The sequence below is a fragment of the Camponotus floridanus genome, unplaced genomic scaffold, assembly GCF_003227725.1.
Source record: "Camponotus floridanus strain SB8 unplaced genomic scaffold, Cflo_v7.5 scaffold44, whole genome shotgun sequence".
NCBI lineage: Eukaryota > Metazoa > Arthropoda > Insecta > Hymenoptera > Formicidae > Camponotus > Camponotus floridanus.
In genome coordinates, this window is record NW_020229592.1 from 371,778 (window position 1) to 395,317 (window position 23,540).

Here is a 23,540-nt window from a genome sequence, read left to right on the forward strand (position 1 = left end):
ATAATATTAACGTAAGGATTGTTCTAACGCAATAATAAGGATTGTTCTAACGCATATACGAGGAAAGAGGTTCCTGCGTTTTACGAATATATTTATTTTCATTTCTGAGGACCGCAAGTGTCTTTGGCGCGCGATCTCGAAGATGAGGCGATCTCTCGCAAAAGTTTAACCCGAGCCATCCCGATCAAGCTAACGCGAGTTTCAACACGACTCTCTCGCCGAAACTCTGTCGTTGTGCGGCCAAGTAACTCGTGAGAATTTGCAAACTAACTGATGGAAACCTCATTTCGCGCGAGCTGGTCTTCAGGATAATGCTCGCAGCGTCGCGTTTCTCGCAAAGAACTAACGGAACCGAATGGATATCAGATACGTAAAAGTGGACTTAAACGATATTCTCTTTCTCCCTTGCAAGAATAAGACGCGAGAGCTACCGAAAGAAGTTTTCAACGATGAAATTTCGCGAAGAAAAGAAGAGCAAGGTACTGCTGTCGCGAAGAAGGGGCAAGCAACAATTTTTTATGAAGATTAGGAGTGCATCTGCGATTCAAAGATTGTAATGTAATGTAAAAAGCGTACGAATCACGCGAATAATTCATATTTTCTCGTTAAATTATTTAAAAAAACACAGATATAAGATAATACATTTTATGATTTATGACAAATTATTTAGAGTTTACATCAAATAAAATATAATTTATAATAAAGATTAAAATTTATATTAGAGAGAATATTTATGAAAATATTTATGAAAATATAATTTATAATAAAGTTTCGAATTTATAATAATTATAATAATTAGAGATTCAAAACTTATGAGTAGAATAATAAAGACATTTAAATTTTAAAAAGAGAAATATTTATCTATACATATTACAGTACATTCCGTATTGTAACGAGAATTGACAGAGAATCATCGACACACCTTATGAATACGAGAGAAAGATTGCCTTTGAAGCTTTGAAAAAAGATTTTACTTTTTGCGGAAATGATGTCGATTTAAGATCTGTAAAGATTCGCGACTGCTTGAAAAGTGCTTATGTAGCGAAACGATTGATCTAGCTGTTAAAATTTCAAACAGACTTTCTGGCAGAGCCGTTAAGGCGTCACGGCTCCTCGCTTTCTCCCATTTCCTCGTTATCGAGAGGAATCGTCTGCTTTACGATACTCCACATGGCAACATTATTAACGGGGCAAAAAGCTCGCTCGCAAAACGTACCAGCTTTCAGCCGCCATCGATCGAAGGTACGGGAGTAAATAATTCGTAAGCACAAAGCGCTTTTTGGGATACGACGAGCTGGTGGATCGTTCTTGCGGAGATTACGAAGATCTGGCGCAAAACAATGGGAAAATTTACAATACCCAGACGGCTTCGAAACTTTGGCAGCCGAGCTATCTCTCGCTCGGTGACGTGTTCGGAATACGAAGAAGCGCAATAAAACTCGCCGCTTAACAAGTTTCTATCGTCTGCCTCGTAGCTTGACGCGTTTACACGAACTGCATTTCCATGGAACTTGTAAGCACGTAAACGGGTTGCCGCAGAGAAACTTCAGAGGTGACGGATGTTAAAGCCATGGCGCGAAAATGAGATGCGTAAGCATAACATAAGAATTCCAAGCTGAAAGATACGAATCCATATTTTTCGCATGTGTAACCATATGTTATTTAAAGACAAGGAAATTCGATCGAAAAGTAACTAGAATATTTTTTTTTTACTTTTGAGACGAGGCCCCATATCTTTAATCTTTTCTATTTTTATTTAAAATATAATTTTAATTAATATATAATTATTATAATTTATTTTCTTTGATCTTTTTTATTTTTATTTGAAATATAATAAAGCAAAAGATAAAGCGCAAATAAAAAAAAATTTTCATGAACTTTTCATGAACACTTAGCTATAATAATTCGAACAACTTTAAATGGAATTACCAAAAAAAATTTGGTAGCAAAAGTCAAAAATGTGAAAATATTAAATTCTTATTTTAGTTCTCGATCGGACAAAAATGCGTTTTATAAGAAAATTTACTATATTTAAATATTTTTTACTATAACTTATCCATAAAGTTGTAATGGATCGATTTCCATTCTCTTCGAAAATTAGTTACACGAACGTAATTGAAATTCAAGAGTCCGTTAAATTTTAATGCAATAATTAATTATTAATCCGTTTTACTGCAATGTTACATTGTTAGGGCAGGCCATCACAAATGTATTTGTATTTTGCATCAAGAAGCACGGAGTCAAAATTCTAAACTTCTAAACTTTCCAAAGTTAACTATCAAACAATACAATGTGCATGGTTAATTATAAACCGCACTTTTCTGTCAAAGAAGCAATTTTCTCAAGTATTTTTCTTGCAAGATTGAAAGTTTATTGCGCAATTTTCCACGTAACAGCATGGCAATATATTCGATGAAATGCCCAGACCGCGACACGTTTTATCCCGCAGCTCGGTACGTTTCGTACTCTTTTGCGTCCCGCCGGGGCTTCTTCGCTTATTTCTATCCACTCAGTTGCGCAACATGTATAATATGTCGCGCATGAAAGATAATATCAAGTTGGATGCAATTCTGCAAAATGGAAACCGAAAAAGACGGAGATCTGTGAGTCTTCCCCGTGACAGTTGATTTCCATTTTTGCGATTTGTGTGATCGACCATAAAGCTATACATATACATGTACACACACACACACACACACACACACACATATATTACTCAATTTACCATGATTTTAAAAGTAAAATATCGAAAATCCAGATAAATAATAATTTTAAAATATATTTTTTAATATCACATTATTATCCATTGCAATAAATATCCTATTCTACGAAATAGTATCTTGCGTCAAATATATGCACATGTATACTGAAAAAATAAATTTACTTTTGAAATTATTTTACTAAAACGATAGCAATTACCTCGTGCAACAAAGATGGTAATTATTTCGCGTAACAAGAAAATTTTATAAATTTTTAATTAAAGCGATCTTTTGTTTTGTTTATAAAAGTAGTATATTTCGACATCTTTATGGATATTATTTTTTAATTACTAATCAGAGTATATGCGTGTATATGTGTTCCATTAACAGTTTTCAAAAGGTAGCTTTCTGCTCGTGCAAACATGAAAGGCATTCAATATTTTGCATTGTAATCTATATATGAAATTTATAACAAACAGCATACATTTACACGTAATATAACAGACGGTAAACTCGAATTTCTCCAATTGAAATCACGACGGGAGAGCATATATATGCAATGTGCGTATTACTGCACGTTGGCAATCTGAATAACATCATCAGTTTCTCATATATAAAGGATTAATTCGCGATAATTCATAGAGTATTATGAGTAACGGTAATGCTCCTAATTAATATCGCGGTAGAACTCCTATACAACTAATATTATAGCATATCTCTTGACAAATTTTTACGCATACAAGCACGAAAAATATATAGATATTTTATACCTGTTCCAACACATTACTATTTTTATCAACGGACCTAAAATCTTTATGGTGCTTCAAACTATATATAATATCGATCCCCTTTAAATTCATACACATTTTTCATATAATCCGAATTTTTAAATTCATGGACGTCAAGAAGATAAAATATTTCCCTTCCCTTATTAAACGCCTTTATGTATGGATTTCTGTGCACTTTGCCCTCATACGCGCGTTCTAAAAATTTAAAATACATATAATATGCATATAATATCACACACTGAGAAAAAAATCTGGTTGTATTAATTAGAATTCTGGTAAATTCAACCAGAATGTCTGTTGAAAAATGGACGAACCAGAATTCTTGTAGGAATTACCAGATGAATCTGATTAATTTCTTCCTGTTACATTTATCAAATTTTCTAGTTAATAATACTAAACTCACCAGCACCAAGTCGTCTAAAATTTTTTCCATCTAATCTCAAAAGTCTGTTTAATATTCTGAATTCCAACACGATTATTGCATAAATTCAATCCAGATTATTGAATAAATTATTTTAAATTCAGTTTGTTAGAAATTAAACTGATAAACAGTAATGCAAGAAGAGGATGCAGTTCAAACACACACTGAGAAAAAATCTGGTTGCATTAATTAGAATTCTGGTAGATTCAATCAGTATGTCTGTTGGAAAATAGACGAACCAGAATTCTTGTAGGAATTACCAGATGAATCTGATTAATTTCTTCCTATTACATTTATCTAATTTTCTGGTTAATAATACTAAACCCACTAGCACCAAGTCGTCTAAAATTTTTTCCATCTAATCTCAAAAGTCTGTTTAATATTCTAAATTCCAACACGATTATTGCATAAATTCAATCCAGATTATTGAATAAATTATTTTAAATTCAGTTTGTTAGAAATTAAACTGATAAACAGTAATGCAAGAAGAGGATGCAGTTCAAACATATACAATCAAAGAGCTAACGTCCTCTTTCTGGCACTACTGCTCGTAAGAGAAAAAAAATATACTTTGGATTTAATGTTAATCCTACTTTTTATATACATTTCATGGTAAATATTGAATACGAGTTAAGTTAAGAAGCAAGCAAAGAAATTAATGTAACAAGAAATTTTATAGATCCAACCAGAAAATATTAACCAAATCCGTATAATAAAATCTATTAAACGTTCTAGTTATAAAAAATCGAGTCTTATCATAATAACTAGAAAAGTTCTTGTCTGATTTAACCAAAATGCCTTCAATCATATACGTCTTGTTGGCACAATCAAACAATTTTTCTCAGTCCGGGTTATATTAATTTTGTTTCCGGTTTATAAAGGTTTATTGTTTCGGTCTATAAAGCGCGGCGAAAAATTGCACGTTCGATCAAAGAAAATTCCGCACAGGGTCTCACGAATGATCCTAATTGGCGAGGCAGATGAGGAAACAAGGAAAGAAGACGGACACACTCCGTCGTCACGGATGTTTCTTTGATCAATCGAACGGTCGAAACGTGACGTAAGACCTGCCGGTCCAGCCGTGCGGATACAAACGGAAACTACTCCAAAGTTGGCGGCCGGATTGGCCGATGCGTTTGAAGTCTTCCCGAGGAGGGAAGCTCCTCATCATCATGCCGGTCGTATAACTGCAGATTCGGGGCCGAGCGTGTATATTTCATCGAAATCGAGCACTTCCACACGGCCGGCTTCGAAACATTTCAATTACTTATGCCATACTAGTCCTCTCTCGCGCACGCGTCGCTTCCTACCGTCTTCCTGTTTCTCTCTATTAAGCGAGTGACTTAGCGGTAGGCGGCAGCCTTTCGCAATTTGCTCGCTACGGAACCTTAGAATCGACTTCGGGACTTCGATATAGACAGATCGTTTGAGTTGCCGCTCGACGTGCTCTACCGAATCTGCGGAAGATTAAGAGCCGTTGAGCGTAAACACGATGTTGGTTCGTTTATAGAAACACGTGCACATGGCACATTAATTCTTAAATGATCCGTAAATAGTATCGGAAATTAGACGTCTATGGTGCGTTTTGTAATTTTAGTTTGTTCGCAAGTTTTCATAAGTTACGGAGATACTTTTCTGTTTTAAAATATGCAAAATTGGATGCTAAAGGTAAACTTTATAAAATACGTATAATATGTTAGCCTATATCTTTTTCTTTTTAATTTGTATTTTTTGATGATATTTAAATTTGAATATTATCAAAAAATACAAATTCAAAAGAATTTTGCTTATGACGTCGCTAAGGATTGAGAAAAGGAGATACTTTATACTCGATTATTTTATTTTTTACCGAAAGGAAATAATAATTTTCTAAAGCTCCACGCAAGAAAAAGGAAAAAAAAAACACTAGATGGACAAGTAAGAACTGAGCGCAAGAGATTGTGAGGCGAATAAATCTTGAAATTTTTATAAGAAAAAGTCATTTAATCGAATCGTTTCGGTCCATCTTCGAACCATCTTCAGCAGCTGATATAAGATAGATGCGCAACTTTCAAAAGCTCTCAAAGATACGCCTTTTTGAGAGTCTTTAGAAGTTGCGCATCTATCTTATATCAGCTGCTGAAGATGGACCGAAACGATTCGATTAAATGACTTTTTCTTTTAAAAGTCTCGAGATTTATTTGCGTCACAATCTTTGATGTTCTTACCTCTGTCTAATGTTACAATAATTTTCGTTCTATCTTCTATTTATCTTGACAATTATGCACATGTCAAGGTGATTTTTGACCTATTCCTGTCCTCGACGATGCACTTGTTGCGCGGAGAAGCCACTATTCGCGAAAATTACCATCCAATATTATCCCAAACATGTTGAAAGTGATTTTCGAGCGATCATCTCGCACGTTCGCCGGAGATAAAGTTTTATATACTGTCAGAAGTTGTATTTCGTGTGGCCAAGTGCAACGTCAACTGTTTGCGCGCAATAAGCAGTTTAACCGCAAAACTGTATCGCCAGTAAAACTCGCGTATCTCTCCTTCCCGCGATTATCCGTGTCAATTCTCTTTTCTCTCCTCTGTCAAAGTGTTCTCCACGATGAAGCGTGAGTCTATCACGTGATTCGCTCCTCTTGCAGAATTTTGCACGCGAAAGCTAAGCACTTTTAGGTGTCCGTCCGCTTCGAAAGTCATAGCTTTAAAGATAATCTCCCCTTGCGCTCATGCGAGTTCAACGAGAACTATTACGTGTACGAATACAATCGCGTTCTTATCTCGCTGCTTTGAGAACTATTCAGTATGCATGTATATCAGACTGTAACTATTCATATTTAAACTTATTAAGAATTATAATTTGAGCTCTTACGATGCTTTTATGTCGCCAGTTTCTCTTTTTTCTCATCAAACTCCTTTTCTGCAACTATAGATTCTGCACTGAGAAAAAATCTGGTTGCATTAATTTGAATTCTGGTAGATTCAACCAGTTTGTCTGTTGGAAAATGGACGAATCAGAATTCTTATAGGAATTACCAGATAAACCTGATTAATTTCTTCCTGTTAAATTTACTAAATTTTCTAGTTAAAAATACTAAATCCACCAGCACCAAGTCATCTAAAATTTTTTCCATCTAATCTCAAAAGTCTGTTTAATATTCTGAATTCCAACACGATTATTACATAAATTCAATCCAAATTATTGAATAAATTATTTTAACTTCAGTTTGTTAGAAATTAAACTGATGAACAGTGATGCAAGAAGAGGATGCAGTTCAAACACACACTGAGAAAAAATCTGGTTGCATTAATTAGAATTCTGGTAGATTCAACCAGTTTGTCTGTTGGAAAATGGACGAATCAGAATTCTTATAGGAATTACCAGATAAACCTGATTAATTTCTTTCTGTTAAATTTACTAAATTTTCTAGTTAAAAATACTAAATCCACTAGCACCAAGTCGTCTAAAATTTTTTCCATCTAATCTCAAAAGTCTGTTTAATATTCTGAATTCCAACACGATTATTGCATAAATTCAATCAAGATTATTGAATAAATTATTTTAACTTCAGTTTGTTAGAAATTAAACTGATGAACAGTGATGCAAGAAGAGGATGCAGTTCAAACACACACTGAGAAAAAATCTGGTTGCATTAATTAGAATTCTGGTAGATTCAATCAGTATGTCTGTTGGAAAATAGACGAACCAGAATTCTTGTAGGAATTACCAGATAAACTTGATTAATTTCTTCCTATTACATTTATCTAATTTTCTGGTTAAAAATACTAAATCCACCAGCACCAAGTCATCTAAAATTTTTTCCATCTAATCTCAAAAGTCTGTTTAATATTCTGAATTCCAACACGATTATTACATAAATTCAATCCAAATTATTGAATAAATTATTTTAACTTCAGTTTGTTAAAAATTAAACTGATAAACAGTGATGCAAGAAGAGGATCCAGCTCAAATGCACACAATCAGAGAGCTAGCGTCCTCTTTCTGGCACTACTGCTCGTAAGAGAAAAAAATATACTTTGGATTTAATGTTAATACTAGTTCTTTATATACATTTCATGGCAAATATTGAATACGAGTTAAGTTAACAAGCAAGCAAAGAAATTAATGTAACAGGAAATTTGATAGATTCAACCAGAAAATATTAACCAAATCCTTATAGTCTAAAATCTATTAAACATTCTTGTTATAAAAAAATCGAGTCTCATGATAACTAGAAATTCTTGTTTGATTTAACCAAAATCAATCATATACGTCTTGTTGATACAATCAAACGATTTTTCTCAGTGTGGCGAAGCGATTTTAATCCATTTTGCGATTTTCGCTCGCGAAACATGCGGAGGGAGAGAAATTCTTTGGTCTCGCGTTGTTCTTCTTTTCTTCGCGTTTCATCTTGGAAAAATAGGAAAGACGATTTTATTTCACCAGTTTCACTATTTCGCCCTCCTTTTGTCCATACCGTGAGCGTTCCGCGCTAAAGCGGAACGCCAAAATGAATGGTCGGAGAATTATTCACTTTGGGAATCTCAGTGAGTTGTGTCGGTGGGTGTGGGACCGAGATAAGATACGACTTCATTTCCGCCTCGCGACTGCGCTATCCTCCACGAGCGTCGTTCATTTCCTTCGTTCACGTCGAGGAATAACTGTACGAACTCAGCGCATCGAAGTTAATCTTTCAGCATCTTGAGAAAGACACGATCGCGAACCCGCAGAAAGCACCAAACGATTTCAAAGTAAATTATGAAAACACAAGTTATCTACATTATTCTTTCTTGACTTATTGTACTATTTGCGAAACTGCGTTAACGATTGAAAATGAATAAAAACTAGCGTTTTATTTGCACGCATAAAATTATGTGTTAGAATACAAAATTAATTTTTTTATCTACGATTGCTGGAAGGTTAATGACGGAAAATTTCAAAAGACGGAGTCTTACGAAAAATTAAAGACATATCGCGTTTTATGCGGAAATCTCTTTATTCCTCCGGTCTTACTTCACCGAGAGAAGAAGAAAAAGACGCGCATCGTTCGCTCGATACGTTGTACCGCATGCGGTACAGCCGCGCGGAAGTTTTGTAAATTGGTCGCTTTGCTAGAACAAGGAGAGTGTAGCGCGAGCGATGAATTTTAAGACAGGATACGTCGCACGTCCAGAGGCAAATCTAACCGAATTTATTCAAATCCCTATCGTTTTACCCTTCTCTAGCCGCAGGGCGGCTGCAATAAGTCACCGTCGTGGATCGTCTCTATGAATAATGCAACTTACGAGAAACTTTTTCCGCAGAACGTATAATATGGCACGATGCAGCGGATAAAAGTATAGATATATTTCTGCAACACCTTCAGAGGTCAAAATTGTAACCGGAAACAACGCTTTAAATGAACGATTTATATATTGGCTTTAAGGATGTTTTGTACCAATTTTCATAATATTGAGAATTTAATGAAAATTGTACAGAATGTCCTTACATATGTTTAGAATCTTCAGTACAATTTTTAAATCGATTCACTAAAGCGTTCACAAGTTATAAGGATTTTAATTTGCACCGAATTAACATGTGTTCTTATGGGAAACGTATAATCAAGTCGATTTAAATGACAAAAACACATGGAAATAATATTCAGAATTTGTTTAAAATTTGCAAAAGTTCAGATACATAGGAAATATTTGGTGAAATAATATTATACAAGTACTAACTGATTAAAAAGATATTAAATATAATTCAATAAAGTTAGCCATGTATCTGTCACAAGGCGAAATTCTCTGCCAAAAGTGAAGGATGTTTTGTACCTATTTTCAAAACATTGAGAATTTAATGAAAATTGTACAGAATGTCCTTACATATGTTTAGAATCTTCAGTACAATTTTTAAATCGATTTACTAAAGCGTTCACAAGTTATAAGGATTTTAATTTGCAACGAATTAACATGTGTTCTTATGGGAAACGTATAATTACGTCGATTCAAATGACAAAAACACATGGAAATAATATTCAGAATTTGTTTAAAATTTGCAAAAGTTTAGATACAGAGGAAATATTTGATCAAATAATATTATACAAGTACTAACTGATTAAAAAGATATTAAATATACTTCAATAAAGTTAGCCATGTGTCTGTCGCAAGTCGAAATTCTCTGCCAAAAGTTGAGGATGTTTTGTACCTATTTTCAAAACATTGAAAATTTAATGAAAATTGTACAGAATGTCCTTACATATGTTTAGAATATTCAGTACAATTTTTAAATCGATTCACTTAAAGCGTTCACAAGTTATAAGGATTTTAATTTGCACCGAATTAACATGTGTTCTTATGGGAAACGTATAACCACGTCGATTCAAATGACAAAAACACATGGAAATAATATTCAAAATTTGTTTAAAATTTGCAAAAGTTTAGATATAGAGGAAATATTTGGTGAAATAGTATTATACAAGTACTAACTGAATAAAAATATATTAAATATACTTCAATAAAGTTAGCCATGTATATGTCACAAGGCGAAATTCCCTGCCAAAAGTGAATCATTTCGATTAACAAAATTCGGAATATTTCAGTAAAAACGCAATAAATATTAAAAAATACATCTCTGCACTGTAGCTAAGATCATTCCATGTATTCCACACAATTTCTTATTCAAAATACACCAAAAGTGGATATATTCGTCAATATTGATTTTCAGCTACTTTTTGCTGGGATTGTACGTACAAAACATCCTTAAAAAAAGAATAATATACTTAAAAGAATAATAAAAAAGAATAATATATTTAAGGATGTTTTGTACGTACAATCCCAGCAAAAAGTAGCTGAAAATCAATATTGACGAATATCCACAAAGCAGAGATGTATTTTTTAATTTTTATTGCGTTTTTACTGAAATATTCCGAATTTTGTTAATCGAAATGATTAACTTTTGGCAGAGAATTTCGTCTTATGACAGATACATGGCTAACTTCATTGAATTATATTTAATATCTTTTTAATCAGTTAGTACCTGTATAATATTATTTGACCAAATATTTCCTCTCTAAACTTTTACAAATTTTAAACAAATTCTGAATATTATTTCCATGTGTTTTTGTCATTTGAATCGACGTAGTTATACGTTTCCAATAAGAACACATGTTAATTTGGTGCAAATTAAAATCCTTATAACTTGTGAACGCTTTAGTGAATCGATTTAAAAATTGTACTAAAGATTCTAAACATATGTAAGGATATTCTGTACAATTTTCATTAAATTTTCAATATTTTGAAAATAGGTACAAAACATCCTTGAATGATCATCTAGCTTTTATTATCGCGTTCTAAAAATACTAATAGAAACTATCTCAAATTGCGATTAAATCGTTTAAGGATTCTAAAAATTCATTTTAAAAAAAATTATCGAGTGTCTTAGAATGCTTTCTTAATTTCATCTATATATTTTTGTGAATTAAGAAAGTGCAAATAGATAATAAAACTTACTTTTTATTTTATCTCGAGTGTATATTAATGGAATTTTAATTTTAATTATTCCCTGAGCCGTAATCGCGAGATGCTGCTTGGGACAGTTCCGGCGTCATCAACTCCTAAAAGATAAGAGGAGAAAACGGGTTATTGGGCAAAATGGGACGGGAAAGATTCGCCCATTGGCTGCCTCACAGTTGACACAGTTTCCCACCGACGAAGCAGTCGGACGATCGATACTGCCACGTCCACATTGCGATTCTGCCTAAGAAGATCATCGTCCCAATAAGCGTTACACGCCGACAACGACGTTTCAATCTTAATGGGCCATTCTCGGTGTGCGGTGCGTCGTGTATGATACGACTGATGTTCGGGCTTACCCGTTAATACCATGATAATATCAATCACGGGATGCTAGTTTCATCAGATCATTTCAAAGTGTCAAACACGACAGAGATCTATCCATTGTTGCAAGCGGACGAGAATGTATCGATCGAATAGATTTCTGATGCATATAAATCTAAAACTAAACTTCGACTAATTAATTCAAGCAAAAGATAGTTCGGTTTTTTGTGAAAACATTCATGCTCTGATTTAATTAAAACTTGATGAAGAGGAAAAAATTCCAAAAAATTAATGAGTTTTCGACATATTTTCTCGCTATGTAAAATCTCTTTTCAAGGTATTTTTTTATATCATTTGATTCAGTTTGAGAAAACAAATCGAATTGACATGGAAATATTGTTGCTTCAGGGAAAAAAATTAGTCTGTTGCTACATTTATATAATAATGATTGCTCTGTCTTTTGAAAATGAGATTGCATTCAATTCCTTGAAATTTAGCGCATATTAAAATTATAATAGAGCCGAATAATCGCGGTAGATTTTTTTCGCGAACTCGGAAAGTAAAGCACTCTAATCCAAACCATCCCGATCTAACCCAGAAAATAAATTCTAATAGCAAAGTGACAGCCGGCTTAGCGCGGCGTTTTCATTTGCGACATTATTATTACCAATTCTCAGTAAAAATGCAAAAATGTTAAAATAATGCACAAGAGAGAAAGAGAAAGAAAAACTTCTTTCGAAAGCGTCACATAAATTATACAAAGTAAAAGGTAAATTTCTAAGAGTTACCGTAATGAATGAGAAATAAATTACGCTAAAGTATCAAGACGTCCGGAGGATTTAAATGCCACAAACTCACTACGTTGGAAAAGATACCAGCGCGTCGCGAAGGAGAGTAGATTGAACCAAACTCACCGATACTCCGATCCTTCGCTCAGCTGTCTCACTGTAATAGGAAATTCACTAGGTCCATGAGCTTTCAGCAGCTCTTGCAATCGCACGAGTCCCTCGTTGTTCTCGTAGATAATGGTGAAGCTTTTCCACCCCCAGGCCTTCACCAGATCGACATACGCCTGGAACAGGTAATCAATCACAAGCTATATTATTATTACAGTCCGGTTAACCTGCCCATGGCTACCGTAACGCTTTTACATCCTTCGCTTGTAATTTAACTCTCGGATTATCTACATGAATTTCTACCGCGATAATATACCATTATATAAAGACGGTAAATACGACGAATGACATTTCTCATTAAGAGATAATATTACATATTATATTAGCAATATATTAATAATATAATATTTAATATTTATAATATATTATTTATGTAAAATATAATATATAAAATATATCAACAAAAAGAAAGAAGATAATATATGTGCATTATAGTGTCGAATCTGTATTTTGTAGCTGTAGCGTAAAAACTGTGAATGGGAGTTTATGAAATGTGAAATAAAATTTTATAGAGAAAGTTGAATATTATTTGTATATCTACAAAAATTAATTATCGTTTTATTTATCAAATTTACAATATTAACTAACACGTTTTTATAATATAGTTATTGATATTTATTAGATACGTTCATGCAAAATGACTATATATATATATATATATATATATATATATATATATATTATAATATGAAAATGTATTAGTTAATATTGTGCATTTGATAAATAAAACGGTAATTTTTGTAAATATAAAAATAATATTCAAGTTTCTCTATAAAATTTTATTTCACATTTCATAAACTTCCATTCACAGTTTTTATATATTTTATATATTATATTTTTATATATTTTTTTATATATTTTATATATTATATATATATATATATATATATATATATATAATATGTGTGTGTGTGTGTACAAGAATGTAAATTTACAAGCATGAAAACTGTGTACGACGCGACGCTGCGGATTCACAGCTAGTAACAAATTGCATATTGACGCGAAATACAACAGTTCATCGGAAAGAAGAATTCGCGCACCGGATGTACATGTTTCGCGCGTTCCGAATTCCGTTAGAATTTTGAATTACAATATGTTGCCGATGAAATGTCACCTGCGTTAGTTATAAATCGGAGCAGGATTGAACTCGGATTCCATAGGCATCATTATTGCGGAAAGAAAATCGTGGAGAAAAAAAGAATACTACAGTTATATTCGTGATCAATGCTGTCATTTTTATTCCATTGTTTGTTTTATTCCTTTTTCTCTTCTGTTCTAAGAGATTTGTTATATTGAAATAAGAATTGATTGTTAAACATTTTGTACCAAGACCATTTTCATATCAAGGACTTAATATCAGCTCCACTAAGTTTTCCTTAAAGTATCATGTAAATTTATGATCGGTTAGTATCGACTCTTTAAAAATAATTGTTACTACTAACGGAAGTCAATAAAACAAGAATTATTATTCAAGAGCCTTTAAGAGTATAGATTTTAATTTAATATTTTAATTTAATATTTTTAATTTAATATTTTTTTTATATTTGAAAATAAATTATATCTCTTACACATTTTCTCTCTCTTTCTCGTGTACGTTAATACTTATTTATATTTATATTTTTACAGTTTAATTCGTCGTATTTATTTAGTTAGGTACATAGTAAAATAGATTCAACAAGGGGCAAAACTATTGTATTTTAAAAGAGCCTTTTCTGCTGTATACTCGTTCCTGCTACACATTACATCACGATGCAACGGAGTGCCTTCTGCAAGAGTAGTTTATAAGAGACTGCAACTTATTTTGCCACGCGGTGGAACTCGTCTATAGCCCAGGCTTTTAACTGGGAAAACAACTATTACACAGTCGCGACGCTCTCCAATGGCCGAATCGAAGGCGAGCCGAGATGCTTTCGCAAGAATTCACTTTGCTGGTAACGCACACTTCGCAGCCGCGCTTTTTCCGATAATCCGAATTCGCGCGTATGAAAGGAGAACGAATGTATATTTTCCAGGGAGAAACCTCCGTCGTGGTTTTGCACGCCATCCTCTTTCACTTTTTGCCTTTTTATCTTTTTACGTTCTTCTTCACGCGAAATTTTATATTACCCATCGTCTCGAGATTTCACTTCCTTTGCTGTGCTTTTAGCGAAGAAACCAAGCACCTCTAGCTACATAATATTCATCTGAGATAATCCCAGCCATTAGGACTATAACGCGTGATGCCACGTGCTTCAGATCCTTAGATTAACTCTTAATTTCTACCTCGGTCGCAGGTAAATCATTTTGCAAGCTTTAGTGGATAAATTCTGCGCACTCGATCTTGTTAATTACCTTGTTATATGCAGCACAAAAAGGCATTATTAAATTTTCTTATTAAAGGTAAACGTGGATCCACAGAGATATCCTTATAGTTTGGAATTTATCTTTTTCATTTCAATATTATTAAAATGATAAAATAAAAAAGTCAAATATCTTATAAATATAAAAGTTTATCCTTTTATTTTATAATAAAAAAAATAAACTTTTATATTTATAAGATATTTGTCTTTTTTATTTTGTAATCTTAGTGCGTTGAAATGAAAAAAATAAATAACAATAACGCAAGTTAATAGGTTTCTCGATTTAAAGCAATATACATTATTCTTGCTGGCTTATTATATTTTATTTATGCTTATCGTATTTATATCTTGCACTAGCGTTGCTGAGATCGAAAGTTCTGAATGTAGAACATTAATAAGAGCTGATTACTTTGAAAGTGCTGTAAGTCCAACTTTGGAGCACGTTTAAGTAGGATGCGAATGGAAATTACTACGATGTACCTACTTTAGAGAGGAGGATATTCAAAATTTATCTTACTCCGCTTCCAAAATCAACTCATCCATGAAATTTATTACACGTACTAGGCGCATCCGAGGCTATGATTTTGCAGATAATAATTTCGTAACGCATCGTTTTATCCGTTGCTCGTTATTTTATGCGATACAAGTTAAAAAAAAAAAGAAAAACATATAACATGCAGATTTCAATGATATTATCGGTGCCGTTTTTGGTCATTTTTTTATATGCTAAAACAGGCGACGATGCGGTTATCGACCCAGTTACTTGTCCATTTGCGATGCTAACAGGCTCGGATTGTCATAGAAAGCGCAGACAGCGACTGCTGGCGAATAGCCAGGTCGCATTCATTAATAATACGGTGATTATATACTGTGGATTTTTGTCGAAGAGGGGATTTGCTGAATTTGGTAAATTACGTTCCTGATCGTTTAACGGAAAAAGAGCATTTTATAATTTTGTTGAAGATGAAAAAAATGACGAAAAACGTCGATAAATTGCTTTCTATTGACAGTTTTGATGAAATGAAAAAATATCTTAGATAATATAATTTCAGAATTAATATATTAATTTTAATTTTGTGGACATACTTGAGATTATTTCTCTATTAAAGTTCGCAAAAATTCCCAATAATATCCAAACACGATTAAATTAATTATTGTAAGTGGATAGTGTATCAAGTACCGAAATAACGTTTGCTCAAACTTGGTGTTGTAATCCGATGTAGAATGATAAATGTAGCTTGTGGTTGGCTTCCTGAAATGTTAATGTCTTGTCCACATCGCTATTCCTAACCGCCACAAGCGAATTTATGCTTATGCAACCATATAATCTAATTGTCTTTTTTTTCTCTTAATACATAACATATTTGCGATCTTATCAACATTGATTAAAATTTATTGTAATAAAAATTTTCTATTAATATTAAATCGATATTTTATAAAAAAAATATCAGCAAATAAAATGTGCAACTATTTTAGTAAGCTTAATTTACGAGCTTAAATAAAACAATTTATAAAAATTGAAAATACTCTCGGCTCTTTTAGAATAACCACTTTATAGGAAATAGTTTCTAAATTTTTATATAAATTGGCGTCATTTTTGTGTGTGATGTATTCGGAGGAGCTGTTAGCTGGACAAAACAGTGCGTTTAAATGCGTTTTCCACCTGTAGTGTAAAATTATCGTCGATTCAACAAGACCGCTGTAATTTACACGACAGTCCAATTTCGGTAGCCTTCTCCGTTTTTCCCCCAATATTCCGGAAGGGGAGTAAATCGGTCGATGTTCAGAGTATTGATCATTGCTGTACACCGGTGCAACTCCCATAATCACGCGAGTTTGCGAATCTGATCACAACAACTATGCCTGGCGTGTCTGTCGCATATTCGCACGTGCCGATCGACCAACCGGTACCCTACAAATAACGCGCCACCGCCAGACTCTCGTTCACCTCCGTCGTGTGTTTTGCGCATGTAATATATCACGACTGGATCGATGTTTAAATTACATTCAGTGTAGTGCACGTAAATTGCAGCTCGCAATGCTTGTAAAATATCTGAATGTTTCGTGGCGTGGCTTGCGTGGTGAGGCTTGTGTAGCGATAATTTTGCCAGCTTCCGATAATCAACGACTGTCCGATCGAATCTGGTTCTCTCGTTCGGACATGGCTAGATTTTCCACACTGAAGATACATTTTCACGCTATTATTAACTGCATTCATTAAAATGCATATATGTATCGTTATATAAATTATAAATTATTATATGTCCATTTTGTGTTTCGCTAAATAATGCAATAAGTTATGAAAATAATATAAGTTATGTAACTAATATAAAAAAAATTTATCAAAAAATAAAAACACTAAATTATCTTGTTTGATAATTTTGATAAGTAATCTGCCATTGTAATTTGTTTGAAAATTGTATTTTCTTCTCTTCGAGTATTTATATACTTGAAATATAATATTCCGATCGTTGTATTATTCTGATATAATTAAATGCGAAATTATTCATTCTACAGAAGAATTAAATTATGATTTCGCTAATATAATAATAATATTTGTCACTATTTGCTGTTTTTTTAACGTAAAAATTTATTTTTATGTCGAATTTATAGAGGTTAAAATAGCTAAAAATCTAATAACAAAATTGAAACATATAAACTAATTAAATACTTGCATATAAATTATATATAAATCAAAAATATGTTTTGTTGTTTAAAAATTTATTAATGTAAAAAAAAATTATTAATATATGCATTTATTTTTACAACAGTTTTTTACATCATTTTTAAAAAGCGTAAGGCTCATAATTAAGATAAATTAAATTAATATATGTTCATTAAAAGCCTAGCATATAAATCATATTAAATTAACTCATTAATATAAATATATACATATATATATATATATATATATATATATATATATAATATATCTGATTATCATATTATATCGATATTTTAATATTCATTTATTTATTGCGATTTGATATAAATATTTATACCAATTTCCTATGCTCTTAAATTCATTATTCAAACATTAATTTATATTGCTAGTTTATAATATATAAGGATAATCTGAATATATTTATGAGCATGCGCGGTTGCGAATCCATTTATGAATTCAGATAAGATAAGGAAAGTTACATGAAAGTTTCATGAAGATTTTCTCATATCATTTGACTTTTCGGTTGTTGCACAATCAATTATCGAAGTCAGCCTATCAAAGTTCCGATCGAACTATTTTTAATGCCGAAGTTTTCGATCGTTAAGATATGCCGTCGCAAGATTTTTAGGAAAACGATCATCATACTTCGAAAGAAAGGGTAACGTCGCCGAAATTACGTATTCACGGAACATGATGTGGGCGTGTAGGAGCGCGCGGACCCCGCGACCCCGATGCAAATTGGGCGGAAATATTTCAGCGGTGAAATATTTAAGTCGCCGTACGCCTCGCCACGGCTCTTATCATAGTATCGGAGTTCGCGCGTGACGCGAGATTTATCACGCCCGTTACATTGCCATTTCGAGCACGTTTGCGGTCGAGTACGTTACGTTTCACACGACGGTGACTATAACGCAGGTTGATCCATTTCTCCTCTCTTGCAGTTTCTTCTCTTTTGTCTGTTATTTGAAAGAAATCTTCTTTACGAATAAATATATTTAGAGCAATAGTTGAGGAATTTTGCGAATTGATTTTCAACATAAGTCTAATTATTATTCAATTAATTAATATCAAACTGCAATTTAATAGAATTTCCATCCATTTCAGTTGTAAAAATATTTATTAATACTTAAAGAGAAAGAGTATTTACTGAACACTTTTGCTTTAGAAAGACTAAATTTACAAAATAATAAAACAATTACAAATTAATAAAAACATTTGTAAAATGTTTAATATTTAATTTAATTTAATTTATAATTTATATATTTATATCATTAATAGACTTTAATGAATTTATGATAAATGAAAATTATGCTTGAAGGTTAACTATTACAAACATATTTTAATTAAAAAAAATTAGAAATAGGATAGGATATATAAGAATTTAGATAAAGTAAATTTCGAGAATGCAAATAGAAAATAGTCAGTCTTCTATTAATTAGAAATAGCTTTTAGTTGAATTGATTTATTCGGCATCAAGAATTCAAAAGAGACTTGACCGATTCGACACGGCGTGTTGCATTTGGATTAATTCAAATTTATTAAAAAATTCATCACATTAAAAGGAATGAATGTGTGTCCTGCGTGGATGCATATAAGGCGTGGATGCATACGCTTTTATCTCGCCGCATATAAATGTATACGTATCCGTATAGTCGGCGCTATGCACTGTTTACTATAATGAACAATGACGCGTTGATGCGCGTGAGCTGCGAATTCACAGATGCATTCTTTCCCGAGAGCAGCTTTGAGAGCACGGAACAGCTTCTGTGTGTTGCATTTTTCAGATACTTTTATCAAGAATCAAAAATTGCCGACGGGACGCATCCGATTTATTCGAATAAGCACGATTCGAGACGAGATTCGCGAAATTTTTGGCATACCAAAATATAACGTTTACAAAGTATCGCGTTAAAAAACTTCAATTTTATGAAATGTTCATATAAAATGAACATCTGGTCAAAGATTGCATATCTCATTAAGATTCTTATATAAAAATAAGCTTCAATTTTCACGAATTTTGCACTTTATCGAATAGTTAATATGTGAAAGCTTGAAGAAATATAGGAAATAATTTTAAAAATATTTACTATTATAATTTATATTAATTACTATTAATTAATTATTATAATTTATATTAATGCTATTATTATTTATATTAATTTACTATTATAATTCTCACTATATGTAACGCATTTACATTTTCAGTTTTAATTTCAAATCGTATGTAGGTTTATTCATCCGGCTTCAACGCATTTTTTTTACACACGTTCAATCAAAAGTTTTTAAACGTGCTACGCTTTCGCGTTGAGTTTTTGCGCGCATAAAGAGCCCTGCTCTCTCATTGAGTTCTTACGCGCGTAAGATCTACGTAAAATAGCAGTTGCTCGTGGTAGCGCGGCTAACGAACCGCTTGCTGACGTACTCCTTGTAACAAGATCCCAAAAAGAGGAACATATGTCTCTGCTCCGAGCTCGTATGATTTTTCTAACCGGCTAGATAGAGCAGCGACCGTGTGTCTCTTCTGCTTCTTCCTTTCTTCTCAAGGTGTGTTCCCTACGATAGTTCTACTTCCGCTCGCTCTCATTTCAGAATAAATCCCAAGAAATTCGTTTCGACGCGAAATTATATTCAGGCGTTGTAAAGCACTCAATGCATTCGCAAGAATACCGCATCTTAAATTGCGGACGCAAATAGATGAACTAAAATATGTTATATGGTTTCATAAAAGAATGACTACTAAGAACGATTTTTCTCTCGGAATAAATTGTTATTTTTTTTATTTGTAACATGTTAAATTTTTTATGAAATCCTTTTCATTTACGGATTGATAAAATTGCATCTGATTTTTTTTGACAAAAATATCAACTATAATTATTAAACAACAAGCAATTAAAAATCTAGATATTTTGATGAATTAAGTTTCCGAGCTACAAATAAATAACATATCTCGTAATTCAAATCGAATGTGAGCTGACAAAATTTTAATGAAATGTTTAAACTTTAATGAAAATATATTTATCAAATTATGTGAAGGAAGATGACATTAATATAGTCATTAAAATCGATGAAATCAATAGAATCTAAAGATCCAAAGAGACATAAAAGCTGGAATATATGCATATTGTATAGTGATGTCATGATATTTCATCGAATTTGTGAATAATGGACGAATAGTTTACGTATTAAATCATGCTGTTATGACCATCAATCAAATTTCGATACAGTCGATTACCATAATATATTATAAATGTGTTGATTGCGAAATTTACATATAGAATATATTATAACAATTGGCATTAATTCCGAGCGTGAGAAACCGCTTTCAATTTCGGTTTTGCGTTATTACGCTCTAAACCGCTCATCGATGACTTTTGAATGCTTTAGACGATAAATGCATGATCCATCAACGCCTCCCAAACTGCACCATGCTGTTGTGCGAAATATTCATATTTACAACGATGAGTATTGGAAGTGAAAAATTTTCAAATCGTTACTTTCCCTCAATATTGCAGTGATTAATCGTACGGTTAATAATTGACGCTAAATCATCGTTTCCTCTATGATATGTATGATTAATGATGATCTTTAATCCTTTGAGAATATCTTCCAAAATAACATGACCTCTCCTAATTCTTAGTTTAGTGTCGTTTTATACGTAATATTTATTTCATATATAATTCTTATATTAAAACATTGTTCAGTTCATCCTATAATTGCTTCATAATATTTTTATTAAACATCGTTATTAAAATATTATTTTTTATGCATACAAGAGCAATATTTTCTAAATAATGTTCTAAATTAAATTAAAGCTACTGGACAATAAACGACTGTGTATTATATGTATTTTATGCTAATGAATAACATTAATTAAATTTAATAATTATTAAATTAATAAATTAAATTTAATAATTATTAATTAGTAAATTTTCCATTTTACGAACATGATAAAATGGATTTTTTGTGTATAATTAATATATAATTTAATAGACTTTGTTTACAAAATATTGTTATTTTAATCATTTTTCGAGCGATATATCAATTCATGCTTTAACTATTAAATTGAGTGGAAAGGGACAATTGTCATGAATAAGTTTAAAAGAGCAGTTAGCGTGATTAAATCCAAGTTTCAGGGGAAATCGAAGTTTAGCTTAGTATCGCGTCGATTGCATGTATCTCTAGCCTTTATCGTCTCTTACTGTACCGAGAGTTCGAGTTTTATCGACTTTCCGGAAATAACAAGTTAGTAAATAGTAAGATTATCATTTAGTTGTCAATTATCATTTTGTAATTTCACTTAAATTCGACGTAGAGATTACCTCGATCTAAAGTCAGAGATAAAATTTTTCATCTTCGATAAAAAGCAAAATTTCCTGCTTAATGATATATATTTTTCTTATCTCCCCTCTGTACAACATTTTATTATACAGAAAAATTATATATTATATTAATAAATATTTGTTAATAAATAAAATCAGATAACAAATGTATTTATCATAATATTAGCTGCTTATCTACAATTCGATTTTAAAGTAGGAAATTCATGTGTGATATTAAATATGTTAAAGTCGCATCAAAATTGACATAGGCGCTCGTAATTTTAATGCAATTTGTGAAATCATGTACCGCATTATTGCCATACTGCTACATTGGATTTGTATGTAAAACCAAATTGCAGTCGATGTCAATGCTAATTTGAATGCGTTACATTATGCTGGAAAATTGAGGCATGATTGTTGATGTATCGTTCATAATGCAACGATGAAGAAAAAGAAAAAGAAAGATAGATGTAGAGATAGATAGATAAATAGATAGATAGAGACAGAGAGAGAGAGAATTTTGATAAAGACATGAATTTGCGTTGCTGGTTAATTATATTTGGTGATGCTTCAAAACGAACTCCTATTAAATTTCGCTTCCAATGTATGCATCAAAATGTAATGCAATCGTTATATCGGCTTTTTCGACTGAAATTTCATTGGTTCGATTTCCATAGCGTGTGTGCAGCTTAGTAACAAAATAAACTACTTCTGCTGTAATCATTTTCATTGCTTTAATATAGAGAAAGCGTTTATGACAGCAGTTTCAATAGCATAATCGGTAAATTAATTAATATTTTGTATAATTATTAACAATATACATTCATACGTAGGAAATTACAAAGTTCTCGGAGCACAATACATTTCCGATCGTGCACGTGTATAACGAATTATTATTATAAATGAATAATATATTAATTATATAGTAATCATATAAAAAAACGAATAAATAATTGAGATGGAAAAATCGTACAATGTTGTTACGTATTCGAATTCCTTCTAATCCAAGTACTATTGGAAAAGTGTTCTTTCATTTGATTCTCCCGAACGTCATTCGCGATGAATGCACTTTGCATTCTCCGGGCGATTCATTTCTTCGCGCGGCGTCTCGACTCGACAGTGAAGTTTTGAAATGCATTAGAAGAAAGAGAACGAGAGAGAAAGATGCGAGGGAAAATCGAAGGAAAGCGACGCTCTTAATTCCGCTTCTAATAGAATTCCGCTTAATGCATTCGTAAATAATGCATTCTCGGGGCACCTTCGAATGCACCGTCTTCAACTCCGCTTCGTCGACGTACTCCGACACTGTCATCGTCGACATAGCTGCTAAAATAGCTGCGAACCGCGGAGAAGGTGAGACGTCGATTACGAACGATGAAACTCGCGGCAACAAACGGCTTAGGCTGCCGCGAACACGAGTAATCCCCCAACGCGCATCTCTCCCGTTGTATTTCCCTTTCTTTCTCGCCCTCTCTGTCACTCTTTCTCGATTACGCCCGCTCTCTCCTTGAGCGCGAAACGAGATTACGTCTGACGTGTTAGACGCTACG

The 23,540-nt window shown here is 32.4% G+C and overlaps 1 protein-coding gene across 6 annotated transcripts in view; it reads right to left on the reverse strand.

The window, feature by feature from the left end:
- The window catches only part of LOC105248646 (glutamate receptor ionotropic, kainate 2), a 252,433-nt gene that overhangs the window by 62,379 nt on the left and 166,514 nt on the right, over positions 1-23,540 (reverse strand). For all 6 annotated transcript variants that reach the window (XM_025411848.1, XM_025411845.1, XM_025411846.1 and 3 more), the window contains exon 5: positions 12,626-12,783. In XM_025411848.1, the coding sequence (XP_025267633.1) occupies positions 12,626-12,783 (158 nt within the window). The remainder of the gene's footprint in view (positions 1-12,625; positions 12,784-23,540) is intronic.